This window comes from Mus musculus, chromosome 12 (assembly GCF_000001635.26).
Source record: "Mus musculus strain C57BL/6J chromosome 12, GRCm38.p6 C57BL/6J".
Lineage (NCBI taxonomy): Eukaryota > Metazoa > Chordata > Mammalia > Rodentia > Muridae > Mus > Mus musculus.
This window is the reverse complement of record NC_000078.6, coordinates 13,366,748-13,382,271: the sequence shown is the minus strand read 5'-3', so window position 1 is coordinate 13,382,271 and position 15,524 is coordinate 13,366,748. Positions and strand designations below refer to the sequence as shown.

General features: G+C 39.2%; 1 protein-coding gene across 7 annotated transcripts in view; it reads right to left on the bottom strand.

The window, feature by feature from the left end:
* Positions 1 to 15,524, bottom strand: part of Nbas (neuroblastoma amplified sequence) — a 368,280-nt gene that overhangs the window by 255,109 nt on the left and 97,647 nt on the right. For all 7 annotated transcript variants that reach the window (XR_003950086.1, XM_011243895.2, XM_006515215.2 and 4 more), the window contains exons 26-28: positions 7,443 to 7,576; positions 4,776 to 4,838; positions 2,503 to 2,625 (exon numbers count right to left, since the gene is read on the bottom strand). Coding sequence is in view for 6 of the 7 variants with exons in the window: in XM_011243895.2 (XP_011242197.1) it covers positions 2,503 to 2,625; positions 4,776 to 4,838; positions 7,443 to 7,576 (320 nt within the window). In the remaining variant the exon portion in view is untranslated. The remainder of the gene's footprint in view (positions 1 to 2,502; positions 2,626 to 4,775; positions 4,839 to 7,442; positions 7,577 to 15,524) is intronic.

Here is a 15,524-nt window from a genome sequence, read left to right as displayed (position 1 = left end):
CAGCCCAGCTGTTCCTCTGGAAGCTATCAGCACTAGGACAGATGGTATAAATGTTCCCTCACACATGGCTAGCCATAAGTGGAGATCCTAATTAAAATAAATTATAACACATCATTTACAATGGCCCTTTTCAGAATATATCCCATAAATAAGAATCAAAAGCAGGATTTTAAGAAACAAGAATTTAGCAAGCTAATAAGATGCCTGAGTAACATCTATGGTATTAGTTACAAGTGTGTACTTGAGATGGATTCCCACAACCCAAGTATAGACAGTACGACACTCAAGATGGTAACTACCCGACTCATGATGAACGTGAGTCTCCGCCATCATTTATGATATATATGAGCCTGTTTTAGAGGTGTTGAAGGCTTAGGAACACTCACGTATTAAGACAACTAGCAAGCTGACAATTTTGAAAGTAAGAGCACGTTCTCTTAAATATTCACAGTGAGTAGCTCGACATGGGTAGAAGCTCACACTGAGCACATGAGAAGCAAATGAGCTCAACAGCAGGAACAAGGCTTTCCAACTGTGGAGGCACAGGTCCTAGAGTTACCCAGCACCACCCTGGGAACACTGACCCCTTTTTAAGTCAGTCAGTAATTATCAAGGCGATGGTGTGTGCATTCCTTCCCATTTAAATCACTTTAGCAGTAATGTACAACCTACAAGAAAACCTAAGGAACATATGTTTGTTAATAAAACACTATACAAGAGATGGGGACAGTGAGTAGAGAAAGGCACAAAATGCTAGGACATCCCTGGCACAAAGAATTCCATTGTACTTGGCGTGTAAGCTGAGTACTATCACTATCTTATTAGGATTGGAATTTCATTTCTTCTGCTTTCAGACTCAATTGTATCTCTAATAATTCATCATTTAATCCTGCTGCCAGAAAGTGTGTTCCCTGTTCCACCAGGACTTAAGATTCCACTCAGTCTTCTTTATCCTGTATCCCTTCCCAGCAGGACAGAATCTTCCTCATACACACAGAGGGAGCACATCCAAGCTCTGACTCTATCCCAGAATCACCTTGTTCCGAATATTTACCTTTACGTGAGCCTCTTCTATTACACTCTCCACCTACTGCCTCACTCAGTGCAAAGTCACAGGTTCTTCCCACTGAGGCTTTGCTGTGAGTCCACTCAAAAATGATTAGAACGGGCCAAACATTTGCCAGATTGCTTATGGGCCATTTGGATCTCATATAGTTGAAAATATCTTTGAAATCTCTTGGCAATGTTTTTACAAGGCAATCTATTTTCTCCCTCACATTTTATTGTATAGCGTGGACAGACCAAGAAGGTACAATATTTCTTACTTTTATATGGGCTGATATTAAAGCATTAAACTAACACAAAATTGTCCAAATCTACAAGAACAAAATACTCATATTATAATGTGAATGGAAAATTCATATATTCATGATTAAGAAATGTGAATATTAATAAAATATTCAAAACTAATATGACTAAAACTTTATAAATAAATGCATAATTAAGAAATGTGACTACAAAGTATGGGGGCACAGGAAATGCAATTATTAACTAATAAATTCAGTTTTGTTAGCTCTCTTTCAGCTAAATAAATTCCAAAGAGATACAGCAAAATTCATATCTCCATCAGAATAAATGTACTACTTTAATGATGACATAGAAAAGCCAAAAATTACTAAACACTTATACTCTACTAATACTCTAGATGGTAATTGTTAAAATTACCATCTTTTATTTACCTAGTCACTTGAAAACATGAGTATCTAAAACCTGGCAGAAGCTATGTTATGTAACAGGAATAAAAATAAAGTTACACAATCAACAATAAAATCAACAAAATGAATCCAGCAAGATTGGAAGACAAAGATCAATATATGAAAGATTTATTGATCGGTTTGGGCAATGTATACCTGTGACCCTCGAATTCTGAAGGCAGAACTTAAGATTTAAGAGAATCGTGAGTCTGAGAGCAGTCTATCTTTATATATTCACAAAAAAGAAATTAAATATATTCATTTGAAAAAATAAATATCTATAAAACCTGTGTTTGTAAAATTCACAACTCAAAAAGTCTCTAATATCCACTAATAGGTAAGTATATACAGATTGTGCAATAAAATCTAACACATGGAATACTATTCAGCAAATGAAACAGTATAATCTCTTGAGTAATGGTACACATTGGATAAACCACATACTAAATGATGCTAAGTAAAAGGGAAGGGTAGGAATGTGACCACTATCAGCTCTGTGAGTGGATGAGGGCGTGACGAGGACGAAAGGGACTGTGAAGAGGCAACGGTGAAGAGGTTACTACCTACTCTGGTCATTATTCTGAATACCACAATGAGTATATGCATAGATCAAGTCTTATTAAATTATATACTTTATAACTGCAGTATGTTATCAACCAATTATATTACTGACTGATTGTCAGAAAGAAAACAAATAATGAAACAAGCAAATACCCACGAGCGTCAGTCAGTCATGTCTGTCACTTACTTCCGCCCAGTGTGCCTGGTCAGGCGAACCATCAGGCTGCGAGCCTCTTCGGAGCTAGATTGGGTGTTCTTCACAAATGAAACTGGTTTCTCCAGTCCATGTGTTTTCAAAAGCTCTGACACACTATACATGAAAGAAGTAATGTTTAACATCATTCAAACTACGAGACTAAATATCTTAAAAAGTTAAATTATCATTAGAGATGTGGTGGAAAAATAAAAGGTATTACATATACATAAGATCCAGTATTATATATTACATTAATTCTTACCAAAATTAAACTCATAATTATACATCAAACAACATAGTTCTTGTTGGCTGTTTTTAGGCTATATCTAGAATAAATTATCTGTTCTTCAAAAGATGAAATCTCTAACTCAAAATCTTTCTGGCAAGCTGCCTCCACTCTAAAAGTATGCCCAGTAATAAGGCAAATGTGTGACTTTAGGACTAGGCTTCAAAGCTTGGCAGTATGCAACCAATATGGTGCATGGGGCATTCTGTTCCCCTAGTGCAACTTAAAATATTTTTACACCACCATCTCTAGTTTTAGTGAATAAAAAGACTAATGGTATCCAAATGATGCTTTTCTACATACACACTGTTAATGAAATGACAGCATCAGTAATTATATATTAAAAGGACCCAGATAGAGCTGTCTCTTGTGAGACTACGCCGGGGCCTAGCAAACACAGAAGTGGATGCTCACAGTCAGCTATTGGATAGATCACAGGGCCCCCAGTGGAGGAGCTAGAGAAAGTACCCAAGGAGCTAAAGGGATCTGCAATCCTATAGGTGGAACAACAATATGAACTAACCAGTACCCCGGAGCTCTTGACTCTAGCTGCATATGTATCAAAAGATGGCCTAGTCGGCGATCACTGGAAAGAGAGGCCCATTGGACACACAAACTTTATATGCTCCAGTACAGGGAAACGCCAGGGCCAAAAAAAATGGGAATGGGTGGGTAGGGAAGTGGTGGGGGGAGGGTATGGGGGACTTTTGGGATAGCATTGGAAATGTAAATGAGGAAAATACCTAATAAAAATATTTTAAAAAGAACAGTTTATTATTTTTGCATCCTTCTTTCCTTGTTTCTTTGTTCGTTTGTTAGTTTTTGGTGCCAGGTCTCACATATGCCAGGCTGCCCATAATCTTGCAACACACCTGAGGATGATTCAATGTCTATTCCTCCTACCTCCACCTCCTAGTGCTGGGATGATCAGAACAGGCCAACACATGTACATTTTAGGAGAAAAATGGAGACATTTTACGCTTTGTACATACTGAACAAGTACTCCACCAACTGAGGTATAGTCACAGCTCTTAATTTTTATTCAATTTCATAGTATAATACTTAAAATATTTTCATAGTTTACTACTTTCAGTTTTGTAGTATAAGTATAATTTTATAATATAATAGTTTAAAATTACAATATGTATATACACATAAAAATGAATGCTAGAAAATAATACTAAACTCCCTAAAGGGCACACTAAGAATATTTTAGTCTCAGAGAAAGACAGCTCAAACTCAACACTTCATTGTAAATTTAAGAACACCCCAACAAAAACACATTAAAGTTGCACCACGGCTTGATATTGTGTATTTCTTATATGCCGAGAAAGTGTGAGGAGCTTTGGTTTCTTAATCTAATAGCACTTTCACAAGCTCATGAAATAACTATTATAGTTAAGAAAGCCAGAGGCTCAAATGTAGGACAGCTAGTGAGTAGAAATGTTTGGACTTGAAAATAGGCTTATCTGGGTATGGCATCTCATACTTATCACCCCAACATAGAAGGCTGAAGCAGAAGATCACTGTGAATTTAGAACTAGCCTAAGCTACATGGCAAATGCTTTTTAAAAATCATACATACATACATACATACAAACATACATACATACAAAAAAGCAAAATAAGCACATACCTGCAAATAACAGTGCAGGAATAAATAAGAGGGGCAGGAAGATTATCTATGAGTTGAAGTGCACCCTGGTCTACATTAGTGAGTTCTAGGTCCCAACAAAAACTACCCGGGGAAGAGAGGTCCTGGGTTGAGAACACAGCAGAGGTGCATGTACACTCAGGCTTATCAGGTTCACATCCCAGCACTCTGCTACCATAAGACAGTACACATCATTGAGAAAATGTTCAAGAGAGTCAAGGGACTACACGTTCAAACTAGACGTGAATGACAGGCAGGCCATGAACACATGGCCCCACACACATCTTAGTAAGCATGGAACAAAAAGATGTCTTTTGTATTCACCTGAGAATTTTCTCCAGTTGGTCTACCATGTCATGAAGAGATGAGGTTACCTTTGTATTATGCCTAAAAATAGAAATTAGGTTTAGAAGGGAGTTTTTAATAAAATATAAAACAATAGAAGAGAAAAGGGTGTTTCTCTTATTTGTGATAGTATTATATTGCTCAACTAAAATCTGAGGCTTATTTCCTACATACCATCCAAAGACCTCCAAGATCCTCCACTATTTCCTTAAGGTACTGCTAGCATGACTATCCGGTCTACCTCTTGTCACACCCAAAAGCATATAGTAAAGTCACATATGCCTATTTCACTGAATCAGTTCAATGGATTAAGATTAAAATGAGCAAAATCCAATACTGGAAAAGTAAGCACCAAACAGCTCTTTATTGTCTTAAAATCTTCATTTCAACTATGTTCATATATTACTTTATACTTGCAAATGAGGAGAGGACTATGTCCCCAAGGGCTCCTTTAAAGTGCAATGTGGCCTCTTTTAATAATGTGCTTTTCTACATGGCTCTAACTTAGCACATGGAAAAGACCAGTTGCCCCATAGGTGGTGTAACGCTCTGTGCATAGCAGACTGCGTTCCTAAGTAGCACATCTGTCTCTCTCTATGCGCTGTGGTTGAACACTATCCTATGAGCATGACGTCTATCACCACTTCCATCTGGAAAAGCTGTGATGCATCAGAAGAGAACACTGAGACGGGGCCTGTTGACAGCCTCTCAAGAAAGGAAGGAGTGGAGGTCAGCAGACCCTTGCATGAGGTTTCAGCCATCCCCTGCTCCTCCACACCAACTATATGTGATTCTGCCCCAATTGCGCATGGTCTGGGGTTTAAGAGGTTCTACAGTACATAAAATAGTGAACAGTTAACTGAAGGGCATGCTCCATCTATACAGAAATCAGCCTTTACAGCAGTGTGGCTGCTCTGGGGTCATCTACATGTCTGGCACCCGTGCCACATAAGTAAGATCAATAACTTCATTAGTTCACAAAGCTGAGTTTAGAATTGTCCTCTGGTCAATTGTTGGCACCCTTCATGAGGAAAGCACTTACTCATATCTCTTGAGGAAAAACTCAGTAATGGAGGTATAAAGCACCTACATTAGCTGTAAGCCGTAAGGTCAGCCCAAAGGACTGATAGGATTTGGGTTAAACAGCTTGAACAAGACTGCTTTTTCCTAAGGGATGCTGTGACATCCAGTGTGTCTTGGATCATTAGACAGGGAGGGTGACTGTTAGTGATGCTCCTATGGTAGCTGGATAAATATGACGGAAGCCAATCTACTACAGTTCAGAGCTGAGACAGAAGGAAGGACCATCCAGAGACTGCCCCACCCAGAGATCCATTCCGTATAAAACCACCAAACCCAGACACTATTGCATATGCCAGCAAGATTTTGCTGACAGAACCCTGACATAGGTCTCTCTTGTGAGACTACGCCGGGGCCTAGCAAATACAGAAGTGGATGCTCACAGTCATCTATTGGATAGAACACAGGGACCCTAATGAAGGAGCTAGAGAAAGTACCCAAGGAGCTGAAGGGGTCTGCAACCCTATAGGAGGAACAACAGTATGAACTAACCAGTGCCCCAGAGCTGTATCTCTAGTTGCATATATGGCAGAGGATGGCCTAGTCGGCCATGAATGGGAGGAGAGGCCCTTGGTCTTGTGAAGATCATATACCCCAGCCCAGTACAGGGGAATGCCAGGGGCCAGGAAGCTGGAGTATGTGGGTTGGGGAGTAGGGTATAGGGGGCTTTGGAGATAGCATTTGAAATGTAAATGAAGAAAATATCTAATTTAAAAAAAGAAAATCAAAAGGTCAGATTCTGGGATAATACTCTGCTTCTGTGCAAAAATCATCTTCCATTCATCTTTTCCCTGTATCCACGTGTATGGGAACAGTGCTGCAGAGTAGACTGAAAACATGGGGATAACTATCATCCAGCTAGTAAAAACTAAACAACCCTCGGACATGAGAAGAGGGACAGAAGAAACCTACAACAAGGAAGCCTTCCTATCTAAATATTCAATTTTACTGAAGAAGCTGAAGACCAGCAAAGCTGAGCACCTTGGCTGAAGTACCAAAGGCATAAAGATAAGGCTGATGGCTACTACTGGGCATCCATGTGGGATACCTAGGAACTAGACTGCAAAGGGAGAGAGAATGACAGCTACCTGTTGTCCAAGGAAAGAACTACTAAACACAGACTAAGAAGGAAGAATTCACAGAATAAATACAAGCAAAGATAAGAAAGAAAAAGAAAACTAAAGCCCAATTTAAGAACCAAGAGGTCAGTGCTGTAGACGATCAGAGATTCTCCTTGCAGTGCTGGGGTTCTTACTACTCAGTATGTGAGGATCACACTGACGGAATGATATCAGAAATTATAATTACAGTGGAATCTATCTCCAGACACCAAGATAACAATTTTAATTTTATCTCTATATGGCTCCCCTTTATATTTTGAAGGGCTGGGGTGGACTCAAGGCCACGTGAATATAGAGCACTCACCCCACCATTAAGCTATCTCCCAGACTTTTGTCTTTCTTATAGTCTCAAAGTTCTCTGCTGATGAACACTTAGAAAAGCAGTGCCTTTCTTTTACTACTAGACTAAGAAGCCTGGGTGAGCCTGGCTTCCAGGGCTCCTTACCCACACCCCCTTTGTGGGAGGCATTCTAGGATGTCATAGCAGAGGGAGAGCTGGTCACTTCGTTCACAGTTATAGATGCATTCGAGCGCTATGGCCATCAGCTGGTCCTCATCAGGAATAATTTTTTGCTGGAGCTAGGGAAAAGAAAGCATGTTGGACTAAAAGTCAGTTTCTCCATATCCCAGTACCACTTTCAATAGAATATTAAACAGTGCCATTAATCAGCCAAAGAAACAAATCTTGATTTTTCTGTAGCTTGCAGACTTTTGAGGTATTTAATAATTCTATGAAATGATGAAATCACACTTTAATTACAGAATCAGCTAAAAAGGATCATTTGTAACCCACAAGCTTCATCTACTAAAATCGGACTCTTCAATTTATGGCCCATTCCAGACAAAGCAGATGCAAGTAACAAATAACACAGTGAATTATAAAGGCAGTGACATTAAAAATAACATCTCTAACCCAAACATCTGAATTCTGCGTTTCAATTACAAACATCTATAAAATTCCTGAAGTAGTATCACAAACTGTAGAGCCTACCGTTTCCCATCTGCATTCCATGTAAGCATTCCCTGCACTGCACTGCTGTCCCACTCAGTTGGAGAACCACAATGCAGTGGCACAACCAGCAAGCACACTCTAGTCATGGAGCACAAGGATGGCCACCTCAGGCCTCGTTCCATACAGGGTATCGGTTTGCCACTTCAAAGCAGAGATTGTTATTCTTGGAGTATTTTATAAAACACAAAAATAATAAGCATTATTTGTGGCTATTGTGAAAGGAGTTGTTTCCCTAATTTCCTTCTCAGACTGTTTATCCTTTGTATAAAGGAAGACTACTGATTTATTTGAGTTAAGATTATATCTGGCAACTTTGCTGAAGTTGTTTATCAGCTGGAAAGTTCTCTGGTATAATTCATGGGGTCACTTATGTATACTATCACATCATCTGCAAATAGTGATACCTTTATTTCTTCTTTACCAGTGTGTATCCCCTTGATCTCTTTTTGTTGTTTTATTGTTCTAGATAACACTTTGAGTACTATATTGAAATGATATGAGGAGAGTAGGCATCCTTGTCTAGTCCCCAATTTCAGAATGGATTGCTTCGAGTATGTCTCCATTTAATTTGATATTGGCTGTTGGTCTGCAGTAAATTGCTTTTATTATGTTTAGGTATGGGCCTTGAATTCCTGATCTCTCCAATACCTTTAACATGAAGGGGTGTTGTGTTCTGTCAAATGCTTTTTCTGCATCCAAGGAGATGATCATGTGATTTGTTTTTAAGTTTGTTTCTATAGTGGATTACATTAATGGATTTTCGTATGTTAAACCAACCTTGCATCCTGGGATGAAGCTTACTTGATCGTGGTGAATGATGGTTTAAATGTGTTCTTGGATTCGGTTTGCAAAAATTTTATTGAGTATTTTTGCATGAATGTTCATAAGTGAGATTGGTCTAAAGTTCTCTTTTTTGGTTGAGTCCTTGTGTGGTTTAGGTATCAGAGTAATTATGGCTTCATAGAACAAGTTAGGCAGTATTCCTTCTGTTTCTATTTTGTGGAATAGTTTGAGGAAAATTGGTATCAGCTCTTCTTTGAAGGTCTGGTAGAATTCTGCACTAAATCCATCTGGCCGTGGGCTTTTTTTGATTGGGAGGTTTTTAATGACTTCTTCTATTTCCTTGTGTGATATGGGCCTGTTTAGATAGTTTACCTGCTCTTGATTTAATTTTGGTATGTGGCATCTGTCTAGAAAACCATCCATTTTATCTATATTTCCCAGTTTTGTTGAGTATAGACTTTTATAGTAGGACCTACTCCTCTTGGGTGAGTTTGTTTCTTTATAACTTCAAGTCTCTCAAGAAAGAAATTGAAGAAGATCTCAGAAAATAGAGAGAACTCCTATGTTCATGGATTGGCAGAATTAACATAGTAAAAATGGCCATCCTACAAAAGGCAATCTATAGATTCAATGCAATCCTCCATCAAAATCCCAACACAATTCTTCAAAGACATGGAAAGAACAATTCTCAAATTCATCTGGAAAGGCAAAAAACCCAGAATATTGAAAACAATTCCTAACAATAAAAGAACAGCTGGAGGAATCATCATCCCTGACCTCACGCCTTACTAGGGAGCAATAGTGATAAAAACTGTGTAGTATCGGTACAGAGACAGACATGTTGATCAATGGAATAGAATTGAAGACCCAGAAATAAAACCACACACTTGAGGTCACTTAATCTTTGACAAAGATGCCAAAAATATATAATGGAAAACAGTAAGCATCTTCAATAAATGGTGCTGGTCAAACTGGCTGTCTGTATGTAGAAGAATGAAAATATAACCACATTTGTCACCTTGTACAAAGTTCAAGTCCAAGTGTATCAAGGACCTCAACATAAAACCAGATACACTGAATCTAATAGAAGAGAAAGTGGGAAAGAGCCTTGAACTCATTGGCACAGGGGGAAATTTCCTAAACAGAACTCCAATGGCTCAGGCTCTAAGATCAAGAATTGATAGATGGGACCTCATGAAACTGGAAAGCTTCTGTAAAGCAAAGGACATAGTCAGTAAGACAAATCCACAAGCTACAGATTGGGAAAAAAAAAATCTTCACTAACCCCACATCCGATAGAAGTCTAATATCCAAAATATATAAAGAACTCAGGAAGTTAATCACCAAAAAAACCAAACAACCCAATCTAAAAATGGAGTATAGAACTAAACTGAGAATTCACAACTGAAGAATCTTGAATGGCTGAGAAGCACCTAAAGAAATGTTCAAAGTCCTTACTGATCAGAGAAATGAAAATCAAAACAACCCTGAGATTCCACCTTACACCAATCAGAATTGCTAAGGTCAAAACCTCAGGTGACAGCACATGTTGGAGAGGATGTAGAGAAAGAGGAACACTCCTCCATTGCTGGTGGGATTCCAAACTGGTACAACCACTCTGGAAATCAATCTGGACGTTCCTCAGAAAATTGGAAATAGATCTACCTGATGACACAGCTATAATGCTCTTGGGAATATACCCAAAAGATGCCCCACCATGCCACAGGGGCACATGTTCCACTGTGTTCATAGCAGTCTTACTTGTGATAGCCAGAAGCTGGAAAAAAAAAAAACAAGATAGCACAGGACAGAATAGATACAGAAAATGTGGTTCATTTACACAATGGAAATACTACTCAGCTATTAAGAACAAGGACATCCTGAGTTTTGCAGGCAAATGTACGGAACTAGAAAATATCATACTGAGTGAGGTAACTAAGACCCAAGAGAACATGCATGGTATATACTCACTAATAAGTGGATATTAGCCAAAGATAAATAAATAAATAAATAAATAAATAAAGTACAGAATACCAAAAATACAGTCCACAGAACTCAAAAAGGTACACAAGCTGAAGTGCCCAAGTTAGGACACCTCAGTCCCACTTGAGAGAGAGAAGAAAGCAATCACAAATGGGGAGGGAGGGAGGGAAGGACCAGGGAGGGAAAGTGGATGGGGGGGTGGAGAGGGAGAGGGGAACCCGATCTGTTATTGGGAGAGAGAAAAGAGATGAAGCCCTGAGGGCCAGCAGAAAGAATGGAAACAGCCAACCTCAGGAAATAGGAGGTTGGGGGCCCCTCCAGAATGTACCAGAGACCTGGGAGGTAAGAGACTCTCAGGAATGAAAGGGAGGGGCCTTAGATAAAATGTCCAACAGCAGGGAGAGAGAACTTAAAGAGCCCACCGCCAGCAGGAGGTCATGACATCAAGTGAGGGATGAGGTTGCTATCCCACAGTCACATCTCTGACCCATAATTGTTCCTGTCTGAAAGAATTACAGGGATGGAAATGGAGAGGAGCGGAAGGAAAAGGAGGTCCAATGACAGGCACAAAGTGGGACCCAGCTTAAGAGGAGGTCCCAAGGCCTCACACTACTACTAAGGCTATAGAGCACTCACAAAAGGGACCTAGCATGACTGTCCTCTTAAAGACCCAACAAGCAGCTGAAAGAGTCAGATGCAGATATTTGCACCCAACCAATGGACAGAAGCAGCTGATCAGTTGTTGAATTAGGGAAGGCAGAAAGAAGCTGAGGAGTAGGGTGGCCCTGTATGAGGACCAGCAGTCTCAATCTGGACCCTTGATATCTTTCAAACACTGGACCACCAAACAGGCACCATACAGCAGCTGATATGAGGCCCCCAACACACGTACAGTACAGGACTGCTGGGTGTGTGTTCATTCAGAGATGATGCACCTCACCCTCAAGAGACTGGAGGCCCCAGGGAGTTTAGAGTGTAGGAAAGAAGACAACCAGTGTAAGAAAGCTCTGAAACAGACTCAGGCAAGGGCAGCCTAGGCAAGCATTAGAAGCCGAAGGCAAGCCTTGATATTCTACCTGACCCAATGCCTCCTGTTCTCCCTTCCTGAAACACTAAATAGCCACTTCTGATATCGATGACGTAGAGCTCATATCTGATCATCTATACTCAAAACTATACTGAAAGTCTTTCAGTATGAAGAGTAACAGAAAAGCTTTTTGATTCCCCCTCAATCTCATTCTGACCTCATATCAAGACACAATTTTTCATTTTAAGTCAAAGAATCTCACTGTGTTGCCTAGCTATTTTCTAATTCCCAGTTCCTTCTGCACCCTTCTGCCTCTGCCTCCTAAGTGACTAGGACCCCAGGTGGTGCCACAATGTCATACCTATTCTTATATCATGAACCAGCTGCCCTACAGAAAAGATTAACTATATCCAAACTAGTTAGTACTTGCTATCTAATGTAAGCTTGTTCCAAGACCAGGTAGATAACAAAACTGTAGATGCTCAATCTTTTATACAGAATATCAATTTTGTATATGAAATATACATACTCTAGTCCAGATTTTATTTCGTCTTTGATTACACGTAACAGTAAAATGTGGATGTTATACCAGAATAAAACCAAAAGAGAAATTTTACACTTTAGGACATGTAAAAATTTTCTTCAAACATTTTTGATCCAAGCTTAGCTGAACCCAGATGATTAATACAAAGAATGCAAACTCTGCAGTCCAGAGGCCACATTATGATTCTCCCTAGATGACAAAAGGCTGATGATGTCTCCTTGTATTATCCACATTTCACCCAGGATATCTTCTCAAGGACTCAGTCTGCTCAAGTCTAATGCCGACTAGGAACCCAGGTTTATTTCCACTTCACACAGACTTTAGTAGAACAGTCCTGGTGCTATGGCTTCGGATGTGTGTCTCGCACACGCTGGCCTAGTAAGACCCGGTTTACTACTTCAAGAAGATCCTATTTATCTGTGTATCTTTGTTTGGCTGTGATATTTTCCTCACAAACCAGTATGCACATCTTTCTTAAAATAAGACATTGTGCACAAAAGTCATAGCACTCAGAAAAACCTGTTGACTCTTGCCTGTGAAGATCCCGACATGATGACTCCACTTACAGCCTAAGAGAGACATTTTCTCACTCTCATCTTTCCTTCCTTGGTATCATTGTAGTAGCTATTAAGCCATCCCTCTTCTTTCTCAAACCGAAGAACATCCACCTAGAAGTACTAAAAAGTCAATGAACTGAACTTTACACAATTAACAGCAGGTTATCAGCTGTGCTATACAGCAGCAATAAAGTCCAACAACATCAGAATTTAGAAAAATAAAGTCCTAAAATTACACATTATGGGGGCTGGAGAGATGGATCAGTGGTTAAGAGCACTGGCTGCCCTAACGTGGTGGCTCACAATCATCTGTAAAGGAATCTGATGCCCTCTTGTGGTGTGTCTGAAGACAGTAAGGGTGTACTCATCTTTTTAAAAGATTACACACTGGGGGCTGGAGAGATGGCATTGATTGCTCTTTCAAACGTCCTAAGTTCAAATCCCGAAAACCACATGGTGGCTCACAACCATCCATAATGTGATCTGACACCCTCTTCTGGGGTGTCTAAAGACAGCTACAGTGTACTTACATATAATAAATAAATAAATCTTTAAAAAAATTACACACTATGGCCAACTAGACAAAAATATAATCTGATAAAATAAAATATTTAGAGAATATCAAAGAATCAACCAATAGAAACATAAAATGGCAGGATATAAAGCTAACATAGAAACTAAACTTTTTATAAAGACAAATATTAAATAGTCAAAAGAAATGAAGGTAGAGAAAACTCTATAACAGGAAGAGAATATTGAAAATATAACTATAACAATGGTGGCACCTCAGGTTACGAGGTAAAGATAAACATCTTAATAAAGTCTGCTTGGACAGATAAGTGGCTACTTGAGACATCATAAAATCATATCTATAACTCACACTATATAAAACAACAAACTCCAACTACATTAGGGGTCTAAATTGAGAAAATAAATCTACAAAAATACTCAAAGAAAACAAAATTTTGCTGTAAATGTTAAATGGGAAAACACTTATCAACATGACTCAAAACACAAAAGTATCTGGCTGATCACTATGATGAAACAGAAATTAAAAGTAAAACGTACACATGATAGTGAACAAGTAAAGGCATAATAGAGAAACAGGTACAAAAACCGATCAAAGCAAGGAGAAATCATGGATTATTTCAGAGAATATCTAAAGAAAAAAGAACCATAAGAGAGACAGTTACTCATCAAGTCAATGAGAAGGAGGGATAGAATCCCTTGCACATGAGGGAATTACCCCATTATCACAGAGGGCCAAAATAGAGCCCTGGTAAGTCAAGAATTAAGTTCCCTGTGAGCGGAGTCACGTGCTCATGAAGAGAAATAAGGATGAAGAGGCAGACTGGAAGCAAAGACCCATCTGAAGCCAGGCCAATGCTGATCAGGACACACTCTCAAGCCAATCAGAACATTTCCATAGATTATGACACCATCAAACGTATGTGGCAGAAAGGTAACACTGAGAAGTATGGATGAGGTACTGGAATGAAAGACCCTAACACCCTGTTATGAATGCCTAGCATTCATGTGTTTGAAGAAAGGCAAATGACTACATGTTTTATTCAAAAGCACATGCTAAATGTCCAGGTAAAAACAACAAAAAGCTGACTATATACAAAGGATTTACAAGATCCCATATGGAAGAACTATCACAACCAAGACTGCAGGAAGAATTTATAGTCAATTCTTCTTCCCTCATAAAACATTCATGGTCAATCCACCCTGCACGGCATGCAGTATTCCACTGCCAGAAGTGCCCACCAGGGCCCACCCCAAATGTAAAGTCAGGCACTAAGTGCAAGCTGATATGAGAAGGTGGGAATCGTTTCATAACCAATGAGCACAGGCATTTCAGACAAGTGACCCACTTAAGAACCCAGAAATGCCTAAGATATAGCAATGTTTTCCTTCGTGTTTGGGTTACACAAAGCCTTAACTGTATATTGTAGTGAGGTTCACACTGGTAATGGAGGCCAGGATGAAGAATCACACTCAATCATACCTAACAACTGAAAGAAGTCTGAAGTGGCTTTGGCTCAAAGTCTCATGACAGCCTCAGGGACTGCGCCACCTTGCTTAAAGTCTAACACCAATAAAATGGAAATCACTGCATTGCCTGAAATAGTATATTTAATCCATAACAAAATTCAGAGATTTTTCACAATGCAAAAATATTTGCACCTAACACTATAGCTTTTTTTCCAGCAACTCCAAACAGTGCAGAAGGCAAGTTTTAAAATGCAGTCTTCTGTCTCTGTAAGAAGCATTGGGGTGATTGAAGATATCATTATGAGAACTTAAAGACCTTTATAAGCTTTTTGGATGTTCCAGAAAGAAGACACTTTCGCTTACTGGTGACAGCATAAATCTTCTGGGCAGGAACACAGTGCAAACTTGGACAACCCCGGCAATCGCATGAAAACTTTACAGCCCAATCCCCTCCATTTCATACACTGAGCAAGTCAACTTTAGTGAACTGCCTTCACTGTTAAGGTTCTAGACCTCCAACTACAGGTCTGAATACTAACACAAAAGAAGTATGCAATGAATAAGTCAAAACAGCCCCAATTATGTAAACTTTTAAAAAATATATATTAATGTTAAAAGCTTTT